This window comes from Branchiostoma lanceolatum, chromosome 3 (genome assembly GCF_035083965.1).
Source record: "Branchiostoma lanceolatum isolate klBraLanc5 chromosome 3, klBraLanc5.hap2, whole genome shotgun sequence".
Classification (NCBI taxonomy): domain Eukaryota; kingdom Metazoa; phylum Chordata; class Leptocardii; order Amphioxiformes; family Branchiostomatidae; genus Branchiostoma; species Branchiostoma lanceolatum.
The window spans coordinates 10,390,784-10,410,424 of record NC_089724.1 but is presented as its reverse complement, the minus strand read 5'-3'; the positions used below and the strand labels follow the sequence as shown (position 1 = coordinate 10,410,424).

General features: G+C 41.0%; 1 protein-coding gene across 1 annotated transcript; it reads right to left on the bottom strand.

The window, feature by feature from the left end:
• Positions 1-398: 398 nt before the first annotated feature.
• LOC136430158 (mucin-like protein) lies at positions 399-18,916 on the bottom strand. Its single transcript, XM_066420489.1, has 16 exons — positions 18,760-18,916; positions 14,498-14,600; positions 13,182-13,283; positions 12,482-12,570; positions 8,159-8,179; positions 7,404-7,568; positions 6,782-7,051; positions 6,202-6,333; positions 5,627-5,821; positions 5,189-5,316; positions 4,678-4,801; positions 4,009-4,216; positions 3,320-3,486; positions 2,904-3,047; positions 2,338-2,506; positions 399-1,581 (listed from the first exon to the last, which is right to left on the bottom strand). The coding sequence occupies exons 2-16, from the start codon at positions 14,590-14,592 to the stop codon at positions 1,344-1,346; spliced, it is 2,247 nt and encodes a 748-aa protein (XP_066276586.1). The 5' UTR covers positions 14,593-14,600; positions 18,760-18,916; the 3' UTR covers positions 399-1,343.
• Between the last annotated feature and the right edge of the window lie 725 nt (positions 18,917-19,641).

The following is a 19,641-nucleotide window of genomic DNA, read 5'->3' as shown; positions in this document are numbered from 1 at the left end:
TCATGTCACTAATCACACCGATTATGCGCTTTGTTCACTGTTCACTCCCAAATCTATAACTAGTGATCTCTACAATATGATGCTTCTATCAGATATAACGAGCATACAGAGTATACTCTTAGTTATTCTGCAATAACTACAAGTATATAGATTTACTTGTTATTTCCAATCCAGAACTTCTCTCAAATCGATCATGCTTCTAATCTGTCACCTCATGATCTATCAAATATGCCGAGTATGTGCTAAGTTCTTACACAATAATAACATAGCTTTACTTTTTATCTTTAATATAGGATTGATTATCTCCATCAAATATATGATGCTTCAAATCTAACAACAAATACATGTATATACGTTAATGGTCTGCACTAATTCAAACAAGCACACTAGTAGCTTGATAACTTCCATCATCTTCTATATTTGTGTACCAGTAAAACAATATGATGCAGTGAATAAGTCAATATCTGAGTTATCGAAAGGACAGAACAGACCAGCTGACTATTATTGATCTCCAAGCAGAAGAAGGAAAAGGCGAAGAAGGAGAAGACGTAGAAGTTGGAGAAGTTGGGGGAGAAGACGGAGGAGGAGGAGGAGGAGGAGACAGAGGAAAAAATAAGAGGAATAGACAGAGCTGGATCCTACATATCTGCTGCCTAGAGATGAGCTATCATCACCAAATGTCTGGATAAGAACGTTAAAAGTCTCTAAGTTAATGCAAATTTCAAATAGGACAAACGTAGAGGTTGTACCTAGATGAGTTGGTAATTTCATAAAGAACAATTGGAAATCAGAAGCGAAAAACTGCGTCAGTGTACCATATAGACTAGTTCACCCTATCAGATCGACTTCTTTTAAGCGCTATTAAATCAGGCTACTTCTTTGTGGTGTGCAGTAAAAGTCTTCATTATTCATTACAACCTGATGCCTAACCACCAGAACAAAAAGAAAACTGACGTGGACTGAAAAACTGTGTATCTACTAAAGTCATTTAATATACTGACATACGTTTTATTCAACAAGGGATCTGGCTTCCTAAATGCCCTGATTGTATCCGAAGGCTTGCCAACAAAATCGTACAAAAATCCATTGTTCTGAATCTCAATCAAGGTCTTCAAGTTTCGAAAGTTAATCATTTATGCAAACAAAAAGCTACGTAAAGCTATAAGAAAACACCCTCATACAGAAAAGGGCAAAAAAGTAAGAACGATCGAACGAATGAATGAATGAATGAATGAAAAGAAGAATGGAAGTCAGTTTATGACATCTTGATTTATCCTGTTTACAGACAAGAAGACTGTAAACACACAAGACAAACAGATGTTGACAATGTCGACACTCCATTCTTACGGAGCCCGTGGAGAGTGACAGATGAAGGCCCTCCTGTAGCTGCAGGGCACGGCCTTCCAGCGGTACTGGTGGACCTTCCGTGCGACGGCGCAGTCCTTCTTATCCGTGTTGCGCGGCGGGTCGGGAGACCAGTCGGTGAAGTCGCTTCCGCCCAAAGCCATCCCGTTAGCCCACAGCCAGGTTCCTTCGTGGTTCTCATCACTCAGGCCTATCCACACACTTGGGGCGCGATCGCTGAAATCGACATGTAACAATAGAAGTCATACCGAACGTAGTTGTTAACAGTTACAACATGGCATGGTGTTGCCATGGCACGTGTAGATGGTACCCTAAGATCTGAATTCCCAGCTCATTTATATGCTATCGATGGTGTTTCTTACCTGACCACAATATAATACTAGTAGTCAATAATTTGCTATTAGTAAGTTCTACTATTTCTTTCGAAGTAAAGATGCGTGTAACGTTACTTCACCTAAATCCGGGATTTCACATATATCCGGGATTTTTAAAAACGAGGCATTAAGGGATATATGCTGCATGTAACATCAGTTATACCGCCAGCAATGCAAACTTGACAGACTAACGTGTTCAGACCACTCTCTGAAAAAGTTCTAGCCTGGTCCCAGTCTCTAGGGGCCGGCTTAGGGGTTTTTACGGGCCCAGTTTGCTTTATTTAACCGTTTCTGATAGCCTTCCTACCGCTACCGCTACCACTACTTCCGCTTGCCACCCTACTTTCCCAGCCGCCCTGGCGACGTAATCTAATCAAAGGCCGTAAACACACCCCGAGCGGAAAGTTCGATAACCCTTCATTCGAAGACGACGACGTTATGATCAATTCCTCCCCAAACAGCAACTTTGAGCACTAATCAGTTTCCTTTACTTAGTATGAAAGAACCTTTTTCCATGATTAGTATTTTTTTATTTTTTATTGAAACGCGGCCTTTTACTTTCTGAGCTGCTAGCTGATAAAACAAGAGAGTTTCTTACCGGATCAGTTTCCTCTTGAGCCTAGCTACCTCAGCAGCACTCTTCCACATGTAGATGTCTCCTCCGTTCTCCTGACAGACCTGTCTGGCACCGCTGTAGGTCTTAGCGTTTTTCCCGCCCCAGAAGCGGTAGCAGTCGTCCCTGTTTCCTTTGTATCCATAGGGGCAAGCTGAAGACGACATAAGATTTGTTATTGACAAACAATAAAAAGTATTTTCATTCACAGGTCACCATTTATGATCACCCAATAGGTATGACATTTGTGCTTTGAATAGAATTTTTAATGATCTGGCCTAATCCCAGTACAAACAAAAACAAACCGTGCACCAGGAAAGCAATCATTGGCCAACCTCAGATTAACAGCTGTCACTATATCTTACAGGTGAATACAGAATCGTCCCCTCGAAAAAGTGATTAAGTATTTTTCAGTTGATCATTATAGGTCAGTACCCCATTGCTTCAAACACACATTATACCTTAGTCCTGGTAGCAGCTAAGCGTTCAAAGGAAATCCATTGGTTTACAGTATAAATGCATCCACGTCTGTGTTGTATCATTTCATTTACCTTGGCAGGACTTGTCATCAGGATTGGGGTAGTAGCCAGCCTCGCATTCACAAATAAATGCCCCCGCTGAATTGTTCACACACGCGGCGTTCTGTCCACAGTCGGTCGTGCTGTTGCACTCGTCGATGTATTCGCAGAACGGACCTGGAACAAATTTGTAAAACGTTTAGTGTTATACACGTATGGAGTACTTAAGAATAATCATCTGCTGTAGAAACTTGTTGGAATTCATACTCATCTTAGAAACCTAAATATAAACAGTGAAAAGTCAGAAACGGGAAGCCCATGTATTCCCCAAACAAATACAAACTTTGCATACCAATTAAATACAAGTTTGGTCCATTATTACATACTAATGTATATACCTTTGGCTGGGCAAGGTAAAAAATGAAAAGATACATAATGGCACTCCATACCTTTGTATGGAGATGGACACTGGCAGGCGACAAAGCGCAGATCTCCGGCTTCATCCTCCCCGTCAGCCAGGGTGCTGAAGTCACAGACGCCGCCGTTTTGGCATTTACACAGGTTGACTTGTGGAATGTACACTGTGGTCTGGTTGCGGGCATTGGTCGCGGTGAAGCTGGTTGTGATGCAGGGTAGACAGGTAAATGAACAGCAAAGAGAGAAGGAATGGACGCAACAACCAATCAATGCAAAACGGCTGCGTTAACTATGCGACAGATACGGTGCCCCAAGCAAATACGGTGCCCAAAGCAGATACGGTGCCGCAGCCAAAGAACCTGGTCCCGGGTCCCGATGAGTTGAAAATCGCGAATCAGCGCTCCCCCAAAAAATAGACGCCGGCGCCGGCCGGGAGGCCTGCAAAGCAGGCTACACTAAGTGCAGTTGTCAAGATAATCACAGTTGCAGTGCATTATTCTATAGCAGAGCTGAATCCGCGATGTAGAAACGACCCGAATTCAGAGGAGGTTTACGCGGGTTCAGCTCTGCTATGAGGCGAATGTTGCAGTCCAGAGTGCTTATACGTCGATCAACTATAAGAATGCTCTTTCAATACTAAAGAATGTAACCGTTACAAAAGAGTCTTTTCACATGCAATCTAGCTTTGATAGTATAGCTAAAGAACATTTATAATATTTACTTCATAACCGGGCCGTCGTAATCGACTGCAGTCCAAGTGACAGTTCCCGTATTGCCGTCAGACTCAAAGGTGGCTCCAGGCGGAAGGGTTTCCGCTACTACCGTGACAGAGTCGCCCCTCAGGTCCGTGGCGGTAAAGGAGAAGGTCACAACGTCTCCAACCGTGACATTAAGACTGCCCGGGCCATCGATGATTGGAGCAGAATCCGCTGCAGAGGAGTACGGGTCAATAGATTAGCTCTTTTTCTGGATATCAACCACACTTTTCTGGATTAGTTTTTCACCACTGACTATTGGATTAAGCCGTGAAGGTTTGATATGAGTTAAGTAATGAGACACAGGCTTAAGATGCTAATCCAATTGAATCAGATGTGCTAAACCAATCGATAGATGACACAGATCTAGAATCCCGACTAAACCAACAGTATTCTAACATTCAATATCGTTGTGTGTATATCATGTGTGTACCAAGAAGAAGCAAAACTGAAATGGAATATCTTCGGATGCAAACCACATGCCACCAAGTCAAAAAATGAAATATTCTCACAGCACTAGATATTTTGTGACAAAGGTACAGATTCAGATCGAGTGTTATTTTAAGATAAACCATAAAGTGTTTTCCTGGTGCACCCACCACACCTGAAACCACCTATATGTAAGTAAGACTCACAGAGACTTTCGCCAATGCTACTGCTCCGCTCCTGTGCCTTCAAGGTCCCCAATCCAACCGAGACATTTTTGGTAACGGATGCGTCAAACAGGCAGATTTTGTTGTCGCCACATGCTTCCCTCGCCTATGTGTGAATTACATCTTTTACATGTACTAATATCGCTTCTTATTTCTTTATTGATCTCATAACTCTTTTTAACCAAAAATCAGATCTTTATTTACTTGCAAAATATGTCGAAGTGGCATGCAAGCTTTTGTTTTCACATGTCACGTAAGGTAGAGCAGTGTTAGCACGAATTGATGCATTGGCGCAAGGGAGTCTCTGATATTTAGTACTCATTTTTACGTTTGGGGCAACGTGGACCGGAAATAAAACCGACAGTCACTTTTTAACACAGTCAAGTCACTCTAGAATTCATCCTAGTCCTCTACAGAAACGCTGCATATGTACCTGACGTTAACGTTTTGTAATGAATTCCTTTTGAGACACAAAAGTAGTCGTTCCGGTTACCTCTTGTTCAAAAGCCGGATCGTCAAAGACCGGCTCGAAGAGGGGGCGCCACGACGGATCCGGGTTGCGGAAGGCGGCGTACGAGTCGTTTCCGTAGTAGAAGATGCTCTCAGCCTCAGTGATCTCCCCTATGAAAAGTAAAGCAAGTAGAAAAAAAAGTAAATACATAAAAACACGTTTTTACAACCCAATCAGGTAGCTAAACATGATAAAACAAGAGCTATCTACCACTAAGAAATCATGACCACAGCATGTTCAGAACACAAGATACGAAATCGGGAAGCTCCGCTGCAATACTATTGCAAGGTGCTAGGGGGCTCAAAATCTTATCATTTCGAGGTCTTACAACACACAAACACATGAACAGAACCTTCTCGGCGAAGGTAATAAGAGCCTGCATAATACCTGACAGATATACTTTCAACAAAAGAAACTCACATAGCAGTCCCCATTCGTAGATTTCCTCATCAGTGGCGTTTGTACTGAGGATCGTGCCATCCGGACGGGTGAAGTCATCATCCGGATCTCCATTCCAAACTCCATACAGGCCCTTTGTATGATGCATGTAGTCCTCCGGAAGATGCATCGCCAACGAAAGGATGCCAGTCTCTTCGAACGCCTCTACCCTGGCACCTATGAACGGGTATTTCAGCCATGTTTTAGAAATTCAATCGTCTGACCAAAGAACCGCAAGTAAAGGATCCAAGAACGTAACCACTATCACTATCTCGAAGGGTAATTTTTTTATAAACATATGATACCCCAGATCATGCAGATTTTAAAAGAGTCAACGAAAGTATCGCGCTGTGGCCGTCAGAAACGTATGGATGGGTTGTCCATTTGGTAGAGCTAAAAAAACATGTTCAGCCTGTGGCTTCCTTGATTGATCAATTAGCAATGTCAATGTCATAATGATTCCTCGTGTAACCTGGGTATTGTACCGCATTACAAGAAAAAGGTATTGAACAACGTGTCTTAAATACAAACGCCAACGTGATGTGACATGGCACTACCTGCAGAGAACTCAGCCACAACAGATCCACCCGTCCCCTTGGAGATCAGTACTTCGGTGAAGGAGAGCATTCCCCCCTCTGCCAGGTCATTAAAGTCTGGGACAAGCGTGTTGTCAACGTACAGACGGAGGACTATGGAGAAAAAGAACCAATGATATGACTTGCAAATAAATTCACTAATTGATTATGCGATTTAAACCCTGACAGGTACCAGCACACCAAAACAAATCCAGCCGTTCTTGAGTTATTTGCGTTACAAACCAAGAGAGCGCGCGCGCGCGAGAGAGAGAGAGAGAGCGAGAGAGAGAGAGAGAGAGAGAGAGAGAGAGAGAGAGAAAGAGAGAGAGAGAGAGAGACGCTGCCTAAAATACAAACTTCTTGACAAAGGTAACAATGTCGTACGTCACATGATACAATCAACTATATCATAATCAGAGATTACTCAAATGTAGCAAACAGCCAGAAATGTTGAAAATATCATCATCATATGTAATAAATTGAACTTTTGAGCTTGACGGAGCATGTTTAAGACGAAGACAGGTATATAGTGTTCCTTCTCCAACACACAGCACAGGCTTACCGCCCTCTTCCATGTTAACTTGAACAGAAGACGAAGTAGACGACTTGGCAGCAACAGCACCGAGTACAGTGGCGTCGGTTTCTAATCCGTCAGAGTCGACAGCCCTTATGGTCCTTCCTTGGATGAGGAACTCTCCATCCAGTGCATTCATAAGTGTGAATTCTCCATGGCCGTTAAATGTGTAGTCTTTCATGTCGGTTGTTGAGAAATGTGGGTCACCAAACAGCGCCAAAACAAAGAAGAACCCAAAGATCCCCCAACCTCCAAAGCCTGCAAAAAGGCAATACAATAGTATTTCATCCCAGAAATTTCATCCTAATGTTATGCTTCGGTCCCATTTTCAATCCAGGGCCCGGCCGGGCTGTTTGCGAAAACGAAAAATAAAAAAAATTCACACCAAGAAAATACACAATATATGGTTATGAGTAATTTTTTTACGTTTTGTGTCTTTTGTTGTCTTTTACATCATATTTTTCGTTCCCACAAGCTGCCCGGCCGGGCCCCGGATGAAATGGGACCGAAGCATAGCTAACGAACCTGTCTTAATGTATAATGTAATGTTTGATTTAAAAAGGCAGCTCGAGTGGTGATGAAGATAACACTAGTGGAATGGGGGCCTTACTTGGGCATCGTCTGGTTTCTCGTTCGGTCCAAGTCGATGCTCCCCAACATGGACTTCCACCGCAGGACGGCAACGGGCTGTTACAGGAACGGGTGTAGGTTACAGTTGTGACGCCACAGTTTGGCCCGCTCCTAGTGGCACTCGTCACCGACCAACCTCCGGACACTGTAAGCGAATCGACGAACAAATCTTTGACTATTTACCTTCGACAGGAAGCATGTGAAGGGTAATGCTTTCGGTACCGTTTGTGTTTGTGTTTGCGGGGTGTTTTTGTGAACAACATAATTCAAGACGTTGTTGATGGATCAGTATGATATTTGCAATGTAGCACTACCAATCGCCGAAGTTGTTACAATCAAATTATTTCCAAACTTCGAGGATCTTATTTGCATAATTAATTAGAAACCTTTATAATACGTCATAAAATGTAATGTAATTTGGTGAAGGTATGAGATCATGTTCGAAACATTTCTCAAAAAATGCAGTATCCTCATATTAAGCAAGCTTTTAATTTGTTGAAGCAGTTGAGATACAACAAAATAGTGCAAGTGTGCGGGGAAAGGGAGAGGGCAAATTTGTATACTGTTTGTTACGTACAAATGTGCGTAGTCTTCTTCGACAAACGCAACGTGTACCTGCAAGTACAATAGCCGATGATGGATCTAATAAGAATAGATATTATCTAGTATGAAATTGTTTTCGAACAGAAGAATTTGATTATTTAGTAAAATGATATGATACATGACATGTCTTACCTGGCGAACAATACGGGTCATCTGCATGAGGAAAATATAAAGAGAATAAGAATTAAATCAAGTCCAACGTCATGCGAAAACATAATCCACACAATTACTTTAATTAGAAAAGATTTTCTATCCAAGAATCGTCATAGTTATCCAAAGCTATGATTGAACTATATCAAGTAATAATTGCTAGGGAATACTGCACTGACACTGCTTACTCAATCAAGTCAATTTTGCGTTTCACACTTGGCTTTAGATGCATGGCTGTCTCTATCGACTAGGCGGTCACAGTACGTATAGATGATTACAGTTTTGATTGTTTTTGCTGGATATAGGGAAGTATCTAGTAAACTTTTAAATAGATATGTTCACTTAATTCTATCAACATGCACATGGAATAAGACGAATTGTGATGAAGTTTTACATTGCCATTAATTGTGAAGGAGTCTCAATGACAACAATTGAAGCACCGAGGATGTATAAGTCAACGCTGTATTGTGTATCTTAGGAATCGCAGAAACACAAACACACACACACACATACACACACACACACATACACACACACACATGTACACACACACACACACACATACACACACAGACACACAGACAAACACGCAGACAGAGACAGACACGCAGATAGACCAGCTGACAAACACACATACAGGCCAAAATCAAGACTTCAATCCCTTGGGATGAAGTAACAAAAAGTCACACACGTCTGCCTAACTAGAAGATAAATGCATTAACTACGTGCATGGCATTTACCACTTTGTTATCTCCATGAAAAAAGGCTTTTTCATGGAGATACTGTTTTGCTTGCGTTTGGTGTTTGTGTGTATGTATGTGTCACCGGACGCTTAAAGTCACCATAACTGTAGAACCTGTTCATGGATTGTAATAATTTTTGGTATGTGGGTGGGTGTTAAGAATAGGAAGGTCAAGGTCGATTTTGGTCCCCCTGGCATGTGTGACTAGAACTGCAATGGCGTATTTGTTAAAATCTTCAATGGAGAAGAACTGAAGAGTGGATCGATAGATCGTCATGTTCTTTGGTACACAGGTAGGTTAGACCAAAATGTACACACTTAAGTGCAAACTATGCAAATGAGACCGAATTTGCATAAGTAAGGAGGTAAATCGTTTGCATGTGTGTCGTCGGATGCTTAAAGTCAGCATAACTGTAGAACGTGCAGATGGATTGTAATGATATTTGGTATGTGGGTATGCGCTGGGAGGAGAATGGTCAAGGTCGATTTAGGGCCCCCTGGTTTGTGTCCCTGGAATTGCAATGGCCTATTTGTAGAAATGTTCTAAAGGGGTATAACTGAAGAGAGGAACAACAGATTTTCATGTTATTTGGTACGCAGGTAGGTTGGACAGAGATGTACACACTGAAGTGCAAATCATGCAAAGTTAGTGTGTTTGCGTGTGTGTGCGCGTGTGTGTATGTTTGTGTCACCGTGTGTGTATGTATGTGTCACCGGATGCGTAAAATCAGCATAACTATAGAACGTGTGGATGAATTGTAATGATATTTGGTATGTGGGTAGGCGTCGGGAGGAGAAAGGTCAAGGTCGATTTTGGGCCCCTGGTATGTGTCACTGGAACTGCAATGGCGTATTTGTCAAAATCTTTTAAGGAGAATAACTGAAGAAAGGAGCGACAGATTTTCATGTTATTTACTATGCAGGTAGCTTAGACAGACATGTATACAATGAAGTGCAAATTATGCAAATTGGACTTAATTTGCATAAGTAATGGGGAAATCTATATTTGCAGTCTTGTCCATTGCATTGCCATCTGTTACTTGTAGTAGCTATTGCCATCTGTTACTTGTAGTAGTGAAAGTGGGTCAAACAGGTGTGGGTCATACCATTGAGCGATATAGAATGGGGGGAACTGGTCTCACAAAAAAAAAGTTTCATGGAGATGTTGGGTCCTAAGACTCTTGTTTGTATATGGACTATTTGACATAAACAAGGAACACAAGTGTGCTCATTTGATATCTTCTTACGACAAGAGCCTGAATAGACGTTTCAGGTAATTACCCCAATTTTAAGAAGGGCCACGCAGGTGTGCAAAATGTCGCTTTGAATAGACAAAACTTGCAACCCGTTTACGCCCCAAAACTTGGATGCATGCAATGTTGCAGGCAGGAATTCTAGGTGACTGCCCAATTACAAAAAGTGTTGTCTCACCACACGTCCGATGTTTCAGGTATATAAACCCACTTTACCAAAGGGTCACATTCTTGACTTTGGGTTCGTTCGCGCACCCTTTCGAACAATGGGCACAAAATGACGAATAATTACCCGCATCCAACGTTCGTCATCATAAATGAACACAATGATGAATTTTTAGATTTTTGGTGACATATTTGAGCATCTGAAGTTGGTTGGCGGAGTCATATCATCTAAAACACAAGGCTATGAAAGTCACACTTTTTTTCTTTGAATGTTGTCATTAGTCTACGTGAAAGGAAAGCGGGTGATATTCTAGACTAACGAGTGCCCTTTTGAACAATGGGCGCAAGATGACTCATAGCTGCCTGCAGGTCATCTGAACAGTCGTCTTCATTATATGTGTACACATCAATGAACTTCAAATGGTTCATGGTGACATAAATTTGTTTTTCGAAAACGAACTCCGAACATCTGAATTAGGTGTTTTGGCTGGTGGTGTTATATCATAGAATACAAGAGGCTTTGAAAATCACACATTTCTTCTCTTAATAGATTGCCATAAATTTTACGTCAAAGGAAAGCGGGCGACATTCTTGACTTTCGAGCGCCCTTTTGAACAATGGGCGCAAAATCATCGCACATCATCGACATTTGTCTTCATTATATGTGCATCAACAAACTTCCAAGGGTTCGGTGTGTAAACATGTTTGTTGTCCTAAAACGAACCCTGAGCATCCGAAGTTGGTGTTATGGCTGGCGGAGTCATATTATCAAATACACAATGCTTTGAAAATTACAATTTTCCTCTTCGAATATAGTCATTTACGTCAAAGGAAAGCGGGTAACATTACGTGCACGTCATCTGACATTCGTCTTCATTATATGTAACGTTATACAACAACGAACTTCGACTGGTTCACGTTTTGGTTGTCCTAAAATGAACTCTTGACTTTCGAGCGCCCTTTTGAACAATGGGCACATAAAGACACATAATTACTCTCACGTCATGAACCATTCGTCTTCATTATATGTGTACACATCAACAAACTTCAAAGGCTTCAGTGTGTAAACATGTTTGTTGTCCTAAACCTAATCCTGGGCATCTGTAGTAGGTGTTATTACCATTTCCCTCTTCGAATATTGCCATTACGTCAAAGGAAAGAATCAAGATCACTGAGGGGCAAATTACACGGAGCCATTAAAAACATTTCCTCAGCACTTGTCTGAGAAAGGCCAGCAAGGATAAGAAACGTTATGTACGTCGTCTGTTGTCAGTCATGGCAAACCTGGCATGATCGTGAGGTGATTGTGGGGAGACGACTGCCAAGGAGTGGGTTCATAATAAACAACTAAATATAAACGTACCACACGAGCTGCCTATAAAAAACGTCGCTACTTGTCCAGAACGTTAACCCCCTCCATTAAAACACATGATCCACCAATAATTCCGTGCAACCATGAAAACGCCAAACTAAAGAACCGGCGAAGTTAAAAATATCTACTAAATTAATGCAGCATCAGTAATTCCTGACGTACATGTAAGCACACTTGATCAGATATCCATGTATTCAAAATACATCAAACATGACGCTACTAGAGTTGATACCAAATTACCGCATTACCTATATATCAATAAAGTCACAACGCGTGTTTACAACCCCTCCATTACAATACATTCACCCATATATACATCCCTAGTGTATACAAAGCATGTTGGCCATGGTGGGGTTATTCTCTATTCTGAATCACAATTCATTTACGACAAATCAAAGGGCAGACAGAAAAGCTTCCAGTTCCACTTCTTGATACAAGTATCTGAATGTTATCATCTACTCAAAGAAGCTATCATCTACAGTTTACATGTACATGTGATGTAAACGTCAGGCTGGCATGCATTAAGTGTCACTATATATATCAAAACTCCAGATTTATTCTGGTCATATATAGGCAAAACTCAAGGGAGGGGCAAAGAATCTTTGGAATGATACAATGTCACGCATATGGGAAGCCAGATAGTCCCCATTTAACTTACTAATAAGTTTTTATTAGTTTCAAGTACATGTACTAGAGATTGGCCCAATATCCCCCATATTGACAAAGGTGATAAAGAATAAAGAATTTATATGTTGATACAAATGCCAACTTACAAATGCAACTTCCTCCCACAGCTATGTATCCGGAACAACAGAAAGCCTCGTTACGGTAACAGGTTGCCGATCGGTAAGCCGTTCGGTAGCTGAAACGATATTTTCAAAAAACGAGTTCCACGATTTCAAACCTTCGTCAAATAATGATTTACCTTTTCCAATAAGCTTTGGCATTTTCAAAGCTTCGAACATAGTCTAAAACGTGAGAATCTGCATAAGTGCAGAATATGGCCTACTTTTATCGACATGTGTTCAGCCACAAAACAGACAACGAATCTCTACACGTATTAATTTGATGGAAAACACCCCTTACATAAAGTTAGATCAGATCACTGCTTTACTTTCTCATATACTGTATCTTAGATATGGCCCAAAGTCATATCTTTAGTCAAACATGAAATGACCTACTTCTAAGGACAATTTCGTCAAAACCAAAGAAGATGCTAAACTTTGGAAACATTTATTTGATAGCAGTTACTATCATGTATACATGTTTCAAATTCAAAGAAAACAAAATCATGAAAATAACCCTTTTTTGAAAAGCCTAAAACACTGTATTATTTTCAGGTTGCCCAAGCACTTGAGGCAGTATTTACACAATTTTATTCAACAGATAGATATACATAAAATGTCATGCTATTCTATTCTACAATCATACGAACTAAACGTGTTATCAATGTTACGTCTGTTTACGAATTACCGTTGGCATGTGCTCCATCCAAGGAAGCCACAACTGGCGCTGAAGCTTTGAGAGTAAGGTTCCTGACACGCATAGGAAACCTGACGATGGCAGACATTTGACCTGGCAAAGAAACAGTTAATTGATAAGAGGCTGGGATTTCTAGAACAATCCATTTGCCCCGCCTCATTACAGCTTACTTCTCGTACTATGCCATATTTACCTTGAAGTTAACAATCTTTATTCTTTATTCTTTATTCAAAATTGCAACAATACAATACACAGTGGAACGCCAGGCAGACAAGCTGATGTTGCGGACCACTAACATTACAATTACACAGAATACGACAGTAAGGCACTTCGGCTTAAGTAAACAATCAATGTCCACAATCTGAACCAAAATCTAACCACCCCATATTTTCGCCCGCCATGCAATATCATAAGTAACTATGAAAATCACCTAATTTACATGAAATATGACATAACTTTTTACATGTCACAAATATTTTCCAAAGAGTTTATTTGCTCATTATAGCAAAGAAGTCTCTTATTAGCATAGTGTACATGAATTCATTGTTTCCTTTTTTCAAATCATATATGTTGCAAATAGCCTTTTTCATAAAGCTATTGTAGCATTTCATCATTGGTTATGCAAATGATATATTTATATTCAATTCATGTGTCACTGACATGGACATTCCATCATTTACAACTAAGGTATTATACAATTTCCCAATTAATTAGGCAAATTAGATCATACATTGCATTATGTATTCAAATTAATGTTCCTCTCAAACCAAGTTACATATGCAATGAGTATATATATATGAAATTCCTGTTGAAATGTAAATTGTCCTCGTCAATTATGCAAATCAAGTTCTAATTTGCATGCTTTATATACCATTGCATTGGTCTTCCTCAAGCCTACCGTTAAAGATAAAGAAATTTATTCATCCCTCTCTGACTTATCCTTTGCAATGTCTGCTACTGAAACACCCCTGTAGTTCGAAAGAAAGCTGCTAGAGGGCTCAAACTTATGTCAATTATTATAAGCACAAGAGCTATATGTATCTACTACCCAAAATCATAACAATAACATATCCAAAACACGAGGTATCATAACTGAAGTTGCAGTACCTAGGAAAGCCACCAGAGGGCCAAAAATATAGCTATTTCTTCATTTTGCAAACAGCTATATGCCAACATAACAAATGTCACATATATCCATTTCCGACTTCTCCTGTTATGCTATTTACAAATAAGCAGACACCCCCGCCCAAAAGCATAACCTTCTATCCAAAGGGTAATAACAGGACAGGTATCAAAATGGTACTTACCCACTTACAGAGGATTCACTAGACTTGAACAGGAAAGCAAGTAGAAGTAGGTAGGCAAACGCATACCTCTCCCAGTGCCTCATGTTCGGCAACATTGTCCACGCTGTGGGGAGAAACATCCTTTAGCAAATACAATCCCTTCCTGTGTTTCCTTGTTTAGGCCACAGCAAGTAAATCTTATAGATGACAACAGCGCGCGCATTGATTTTCGCCTGATTTCAAAATAATAACAAGATTTTACCCTTCGGCAATGGTCAACATACCGAGAATGGGACAACATGTCGCAATGTCTGTCATGGTTCTATCGGAAAAAAACGTTCTAGATGCCGGAAAAAGTCATTTGCACATGTAGTAATGGTGAAAATCCGTACAATTATTATCTTCGCCGTGTACTATAGTACTCGGGGAAGATTATGTTTTCGGTTGAGCCAGCTGTTTGGTGGGTCTGTATGTATGTCAAGAGCATAACTCAAGAGACCTTTGATGAATCTTTATGATTTTTGGTAGGTGTGTAGTGGTTATGCAAAGGAAGGTCAAGTTCAAAAATGGTTCACCTTGCGTTTTTTAACAGTACTGCAGCGGACTTTTAATTTTTGTGCGTTTGTATGTTGGCAAAAAAAGGTGACGGAAATGTTGATGGATCTTCATGATTTTTTGCAGGTGTGTAGATGTTGTGAAAACGGAGGTCAAGTTCATAAATGGTTCTGGCATTTTCCGTCTGTACTGCAGCGGGCTTTGTGTGGATGTGTATTTCTTGTGGACAACATAACTCAAGAAGCTGTTGATGGATCTGTATGATATTTAGTGGATGGGTAGGGTTTATAGAAAGGAAGTTCAAGTTCGATTATGGGCCTTCTAGCGGGTACCTAAGGTACTGCAGCGGAGCTTCAAAATTTAGTGTCATATTTTCTGAAAGTGCCATGGTCATGATAGTTGTGTGGTAGATAGTTCATGCCACAGGAAGTAAGTTCTGTAAGTTTGGGCCCCCTAGCGGCTTGTTTAGAACGGCAGTGGGTGTTTTTGTTTTGACATTCGGTCCAGTATTACTTGAAAAGGGGTAAACAGATTGTCGTGAAGTTTTGTATGTAGAGAGCTCAGATGGTGCTTTACACAATCGATGTCTAATTATAGAAAACAGGAGCTAATCTGCAGAATTAGTAAGGATAATTGTAAATCCATTACATTCCATAATGGGGCATGTGACAGCGTTCCCGAAACAGGCCAGCAGAAGGCCTTGCCAAGAAGTATAAATAAACAGATGGGGTACATAGATAAACAAATGGGGCAGTCTCACTACAATTCAAGCAGATGTGTGGGTCCGGTTGGGTTTTAAAATGTTCAGTTTCGGCATTTTTATCCAACACACGGTTGGAGACATAACGGAAAGGGAACAAAATAGAAAGCCTTACAAAACACCTAAAAACATGTGGATAACCAGCCGGACCACTCTTCTGCTCAGAGAGAACCTAGCATCGTATGTAGTAGTAGTAGTAGACTGGTTTATTCGTCATCATCTGACAGACAGGCCTCATGGCAGCCGGTATAAGGCTGAATTGCGATGCTAAATACAACATATTGCGAGGCTAAATACAACATAGGGCATTGCGTGTTACAAATTAGGCAACGATTAAAAGTTTCCATGAATATCAGTTAAAACAATTTTTAAGTCTATTTGAAATATTGCACAATCATTCAGTTAGAGTTTGACTCAGATTTGCAGGGGGTGATAGCATGTAAATGTTAATCACTCTTCACAATAAGCCTTGATTATTTGGCGAAGATAATGTGTTCGTGGAACTCTAGTTGTTTATGCAAGCTGTAGTAATACACAGTGCAGCCTCCATACCAAACTTGTTATCGGAATTACTAGTAGTCTGAAATTGCTGTACCATATCTTATTATCAGTAATTTGTAATTCGATGTGTACATGTTATTCTTAAATGAAGTAAACTACTAACAAATCCGATAACAGGGAAGGATGAAGTAACTTATGTCTAGCTGTCTGTCTGTCTGTCTGTCTGTTGAAGACAGTAGTTCGAATTCAGTCAGTACTGTACTGTTTATTGAATATCTTTATATTTTTTTAAACTTGGCTGTGATACCATGTTTCATCGCTTTGATTCTTCTTACATGCTTTATGGTTTTCAAGTTTGAAAATGTAACATTAGGTACATGTGTTGTCTTTTTTGCCCACCTTTTTTTTATAATTTTTCACCCGCACGCACTAAATTTGGAGTCTGCAGAGCATGTCATCCATAAAATTTACATGCTGTTGCCTTAGTGGCAGGCGTCCCGACAGCGCTCTACGCTGCATTCTGGAGGACGCTCTGCGCTAAATTCTGAAGCTTTCCAACTACTAGCAGCTGAACTTATGCATCAATACTGATGAGGCTTGGACGAGACACGTCTCGTTTTAAATCTTTGAAATTGAAGGTAAAACAAAAAGATAGTGATCACGGCGTACCACTGACGTGGAAAGCCACACCTAGTTGATTATACACACAATTATTACTGCATCGAATGATGTCTATAGGCTATCTGTTCACCTGTGCTGAGGCACTATTGAACTATGAACTTTAAAATTGGACCGGGTGGGCCACATTTCAGCCCGATAATCACCACAACTTGTTTTGAATGAAGTCGACAGTGTCATGCAATCTTCGATAGTGCAAAAGTCCTTCCATATAGATTATTAAACGAATGCAGGTTAACACGGCACTCGCATGGCATTAATATACTACAAAATTAGATCATGTTAGTTTTTTGTCATTGCTGTTGCCACGCTTGAAGAAATGATGACATCATGCCATCAGTCACTGGGCTAGTCATCTGTTACCTGGAATTGATATATGGTTCACTGCGTACGATGATGACGTGCAAACTTGCTTCGGGTGTCGCATATCACCTGCTAAGTGACCGGTGTAATTCTATGGGTCAGTTTTGAGTGCGCTTTTGGTCAATTATCCAACTAGTGAGCAAAAGATTCTCAAGTTTTTTTCTGACACATTTTTCGTCCTCCGTACATCTCACCCTCCTCACATTTTTATCCCAAAGGATTCGTGCGATCTTCAAAAAATGGATTCTTTAATTGTAAAAGACACGTCAGCGACAACCCCCCCCCCCAAAGGTTTACGAGCAAGTGGGACCATGGAAAATGTTCTTAACTAGTTCCTCACTTTTCGTCAGTCACGGGCGAGCTAGGTCAAAAAGCTACAATTAAGGTCTTTATTTAAGTTATTGTACTGGACTTGAACAACCTTGCATCATCGCTTTGCCGCTTTGTCTTATTCTTCTGGGTGGGGCCGTAAATTCACTGCATTCTGCAATCTGGGTTGGGCCAATTTTTCCCAATCGGTGGAGACAATACTGAGAGGGACGGGTAGGACTTATCGCTTCACGAGAATCAGGGAACTGAGCTGAAACCACAGAAAGAATCAGCAACTTCAGCAGACAAGCTACTGCTCTATATCCCCTGACAATTCCCCGAGACAAATTAAGTAAAAAAGACAACCTTCATCACCATTCTAAACCCGGGTCTTCTACATGTATATGGCTCCGAGTCTTGGTTCCTAATTAACCAAGAAAGACTTAAGCGAATTTCAAGCAAACAACTTAAGCAGCTCTCTAAAGGCTGGGACATGTAGAAAGAATGGAGAACAATGGGATTATAAGATAACGCTCACATACAGGCCAAAGGACAAACGCTCTTTAGGCAGGCCCAGGAAAATTGGAAGGACAACATGCAAGACACACTGACAAAGTACAGATTGGGCAGAATAGACGGACACGAAGAGGAGGAAGTCTTCCGGGACCGAGAGGAAGAAAGGAAGCGATGCTGGGGTGATATAGGCAAGATGCAAGTAAGTAAGTAAGTAAGTATGTTAGGGTATGACATGAGAAGAATACATTTCGCATGCGCATCGCTTTCCCGCACGGCCCCAGCCCTCCGCGCGTCAGACCGCCGCCCGGCCTTCCAGCGATCCGACCCGCTGGTATCTTGGGTGACACGGAATAAACACCGTGTTTTAGTATCTTTTTATATTGATCGATAACCTTTTACGTCGTACATTCATGCCCTATAGGGTTCAGTACAGGCATACAGATATAAAAATCCGTAATTAAGGACAGATAATGACACAGACATAATCCGGCTCTCATACTGATCTATAGCTAAAACATTGGTCCTAAAACTACTCTAATACATAGCCATAGTTTCGGCTTCTATATTCTATTAAGAAGTACTTTTAGAGTACGACCCTTACCTCTACGGACAGCAAGGGGAATAACCCACGTTCAGACAGATGCCTTCAGCGATGCGACTTGTCTTCACTTTTCACCCCGAAAAACAACGCGCCTGATCAACATGTGCTCGAGGCCACAATTGAATCTCCCTATGATCGGGTGCACGTGGCTGATACAAATGCTCAAAATGTCAGATAAACCGGTTTTATTTCATACTTGTCGATGAAGCCCATATTAGATAGTCGTTTCATTGCTGTGGCATGTTCCACTGTTGAGGGGGGTGCACACGTTCCACAGCTTCTGTTTTTTCACACTTAAAATTGTTTTAGCACACAGGTTTTATTGTTTTTACGGATTTTGTAATACCGCTTTGCTATGATGTTTAGAACAGGACAATCGGCTACGTTTTGACTGACTTCATTAATTCTAGATGAGAACCCCTATTTCCCTCCGAGAAAGAGAATTTCAGAGTTAACAGTCTGACAGCTTCATAAGATGGTGCTTTCTTAAATATCAGCTTTAGCTCTATTAATTTGGTAAATGTCAGGGTAAACATAAGACAAATGACGGAGCATGCAATCGTTCTTTTTTTTAAAATTTCAAATATAAAGGGGTTGGCACACAATACATCACGGAATGGACGTATTCGATTGACTAATTACAGCCAAGACATGTTGTGATAAAACATGGAGTTTGATAACAAAACACGCATGCGCATGCAAAATCGGCCCAACCGAGAACAAGATGGCCCAACCCAGGACAAGATCGGCCCTCACCTCACCTCACCCCACCAGTCCTATTCAGCAGTCGTTGGGGTAGCATGACGCCCAACCCCGAGGAATGCGGCACAATTGGCCCAACCCAGAAGATTGCGGCTAACCTAGAGCGATGGGGCAAGGTTG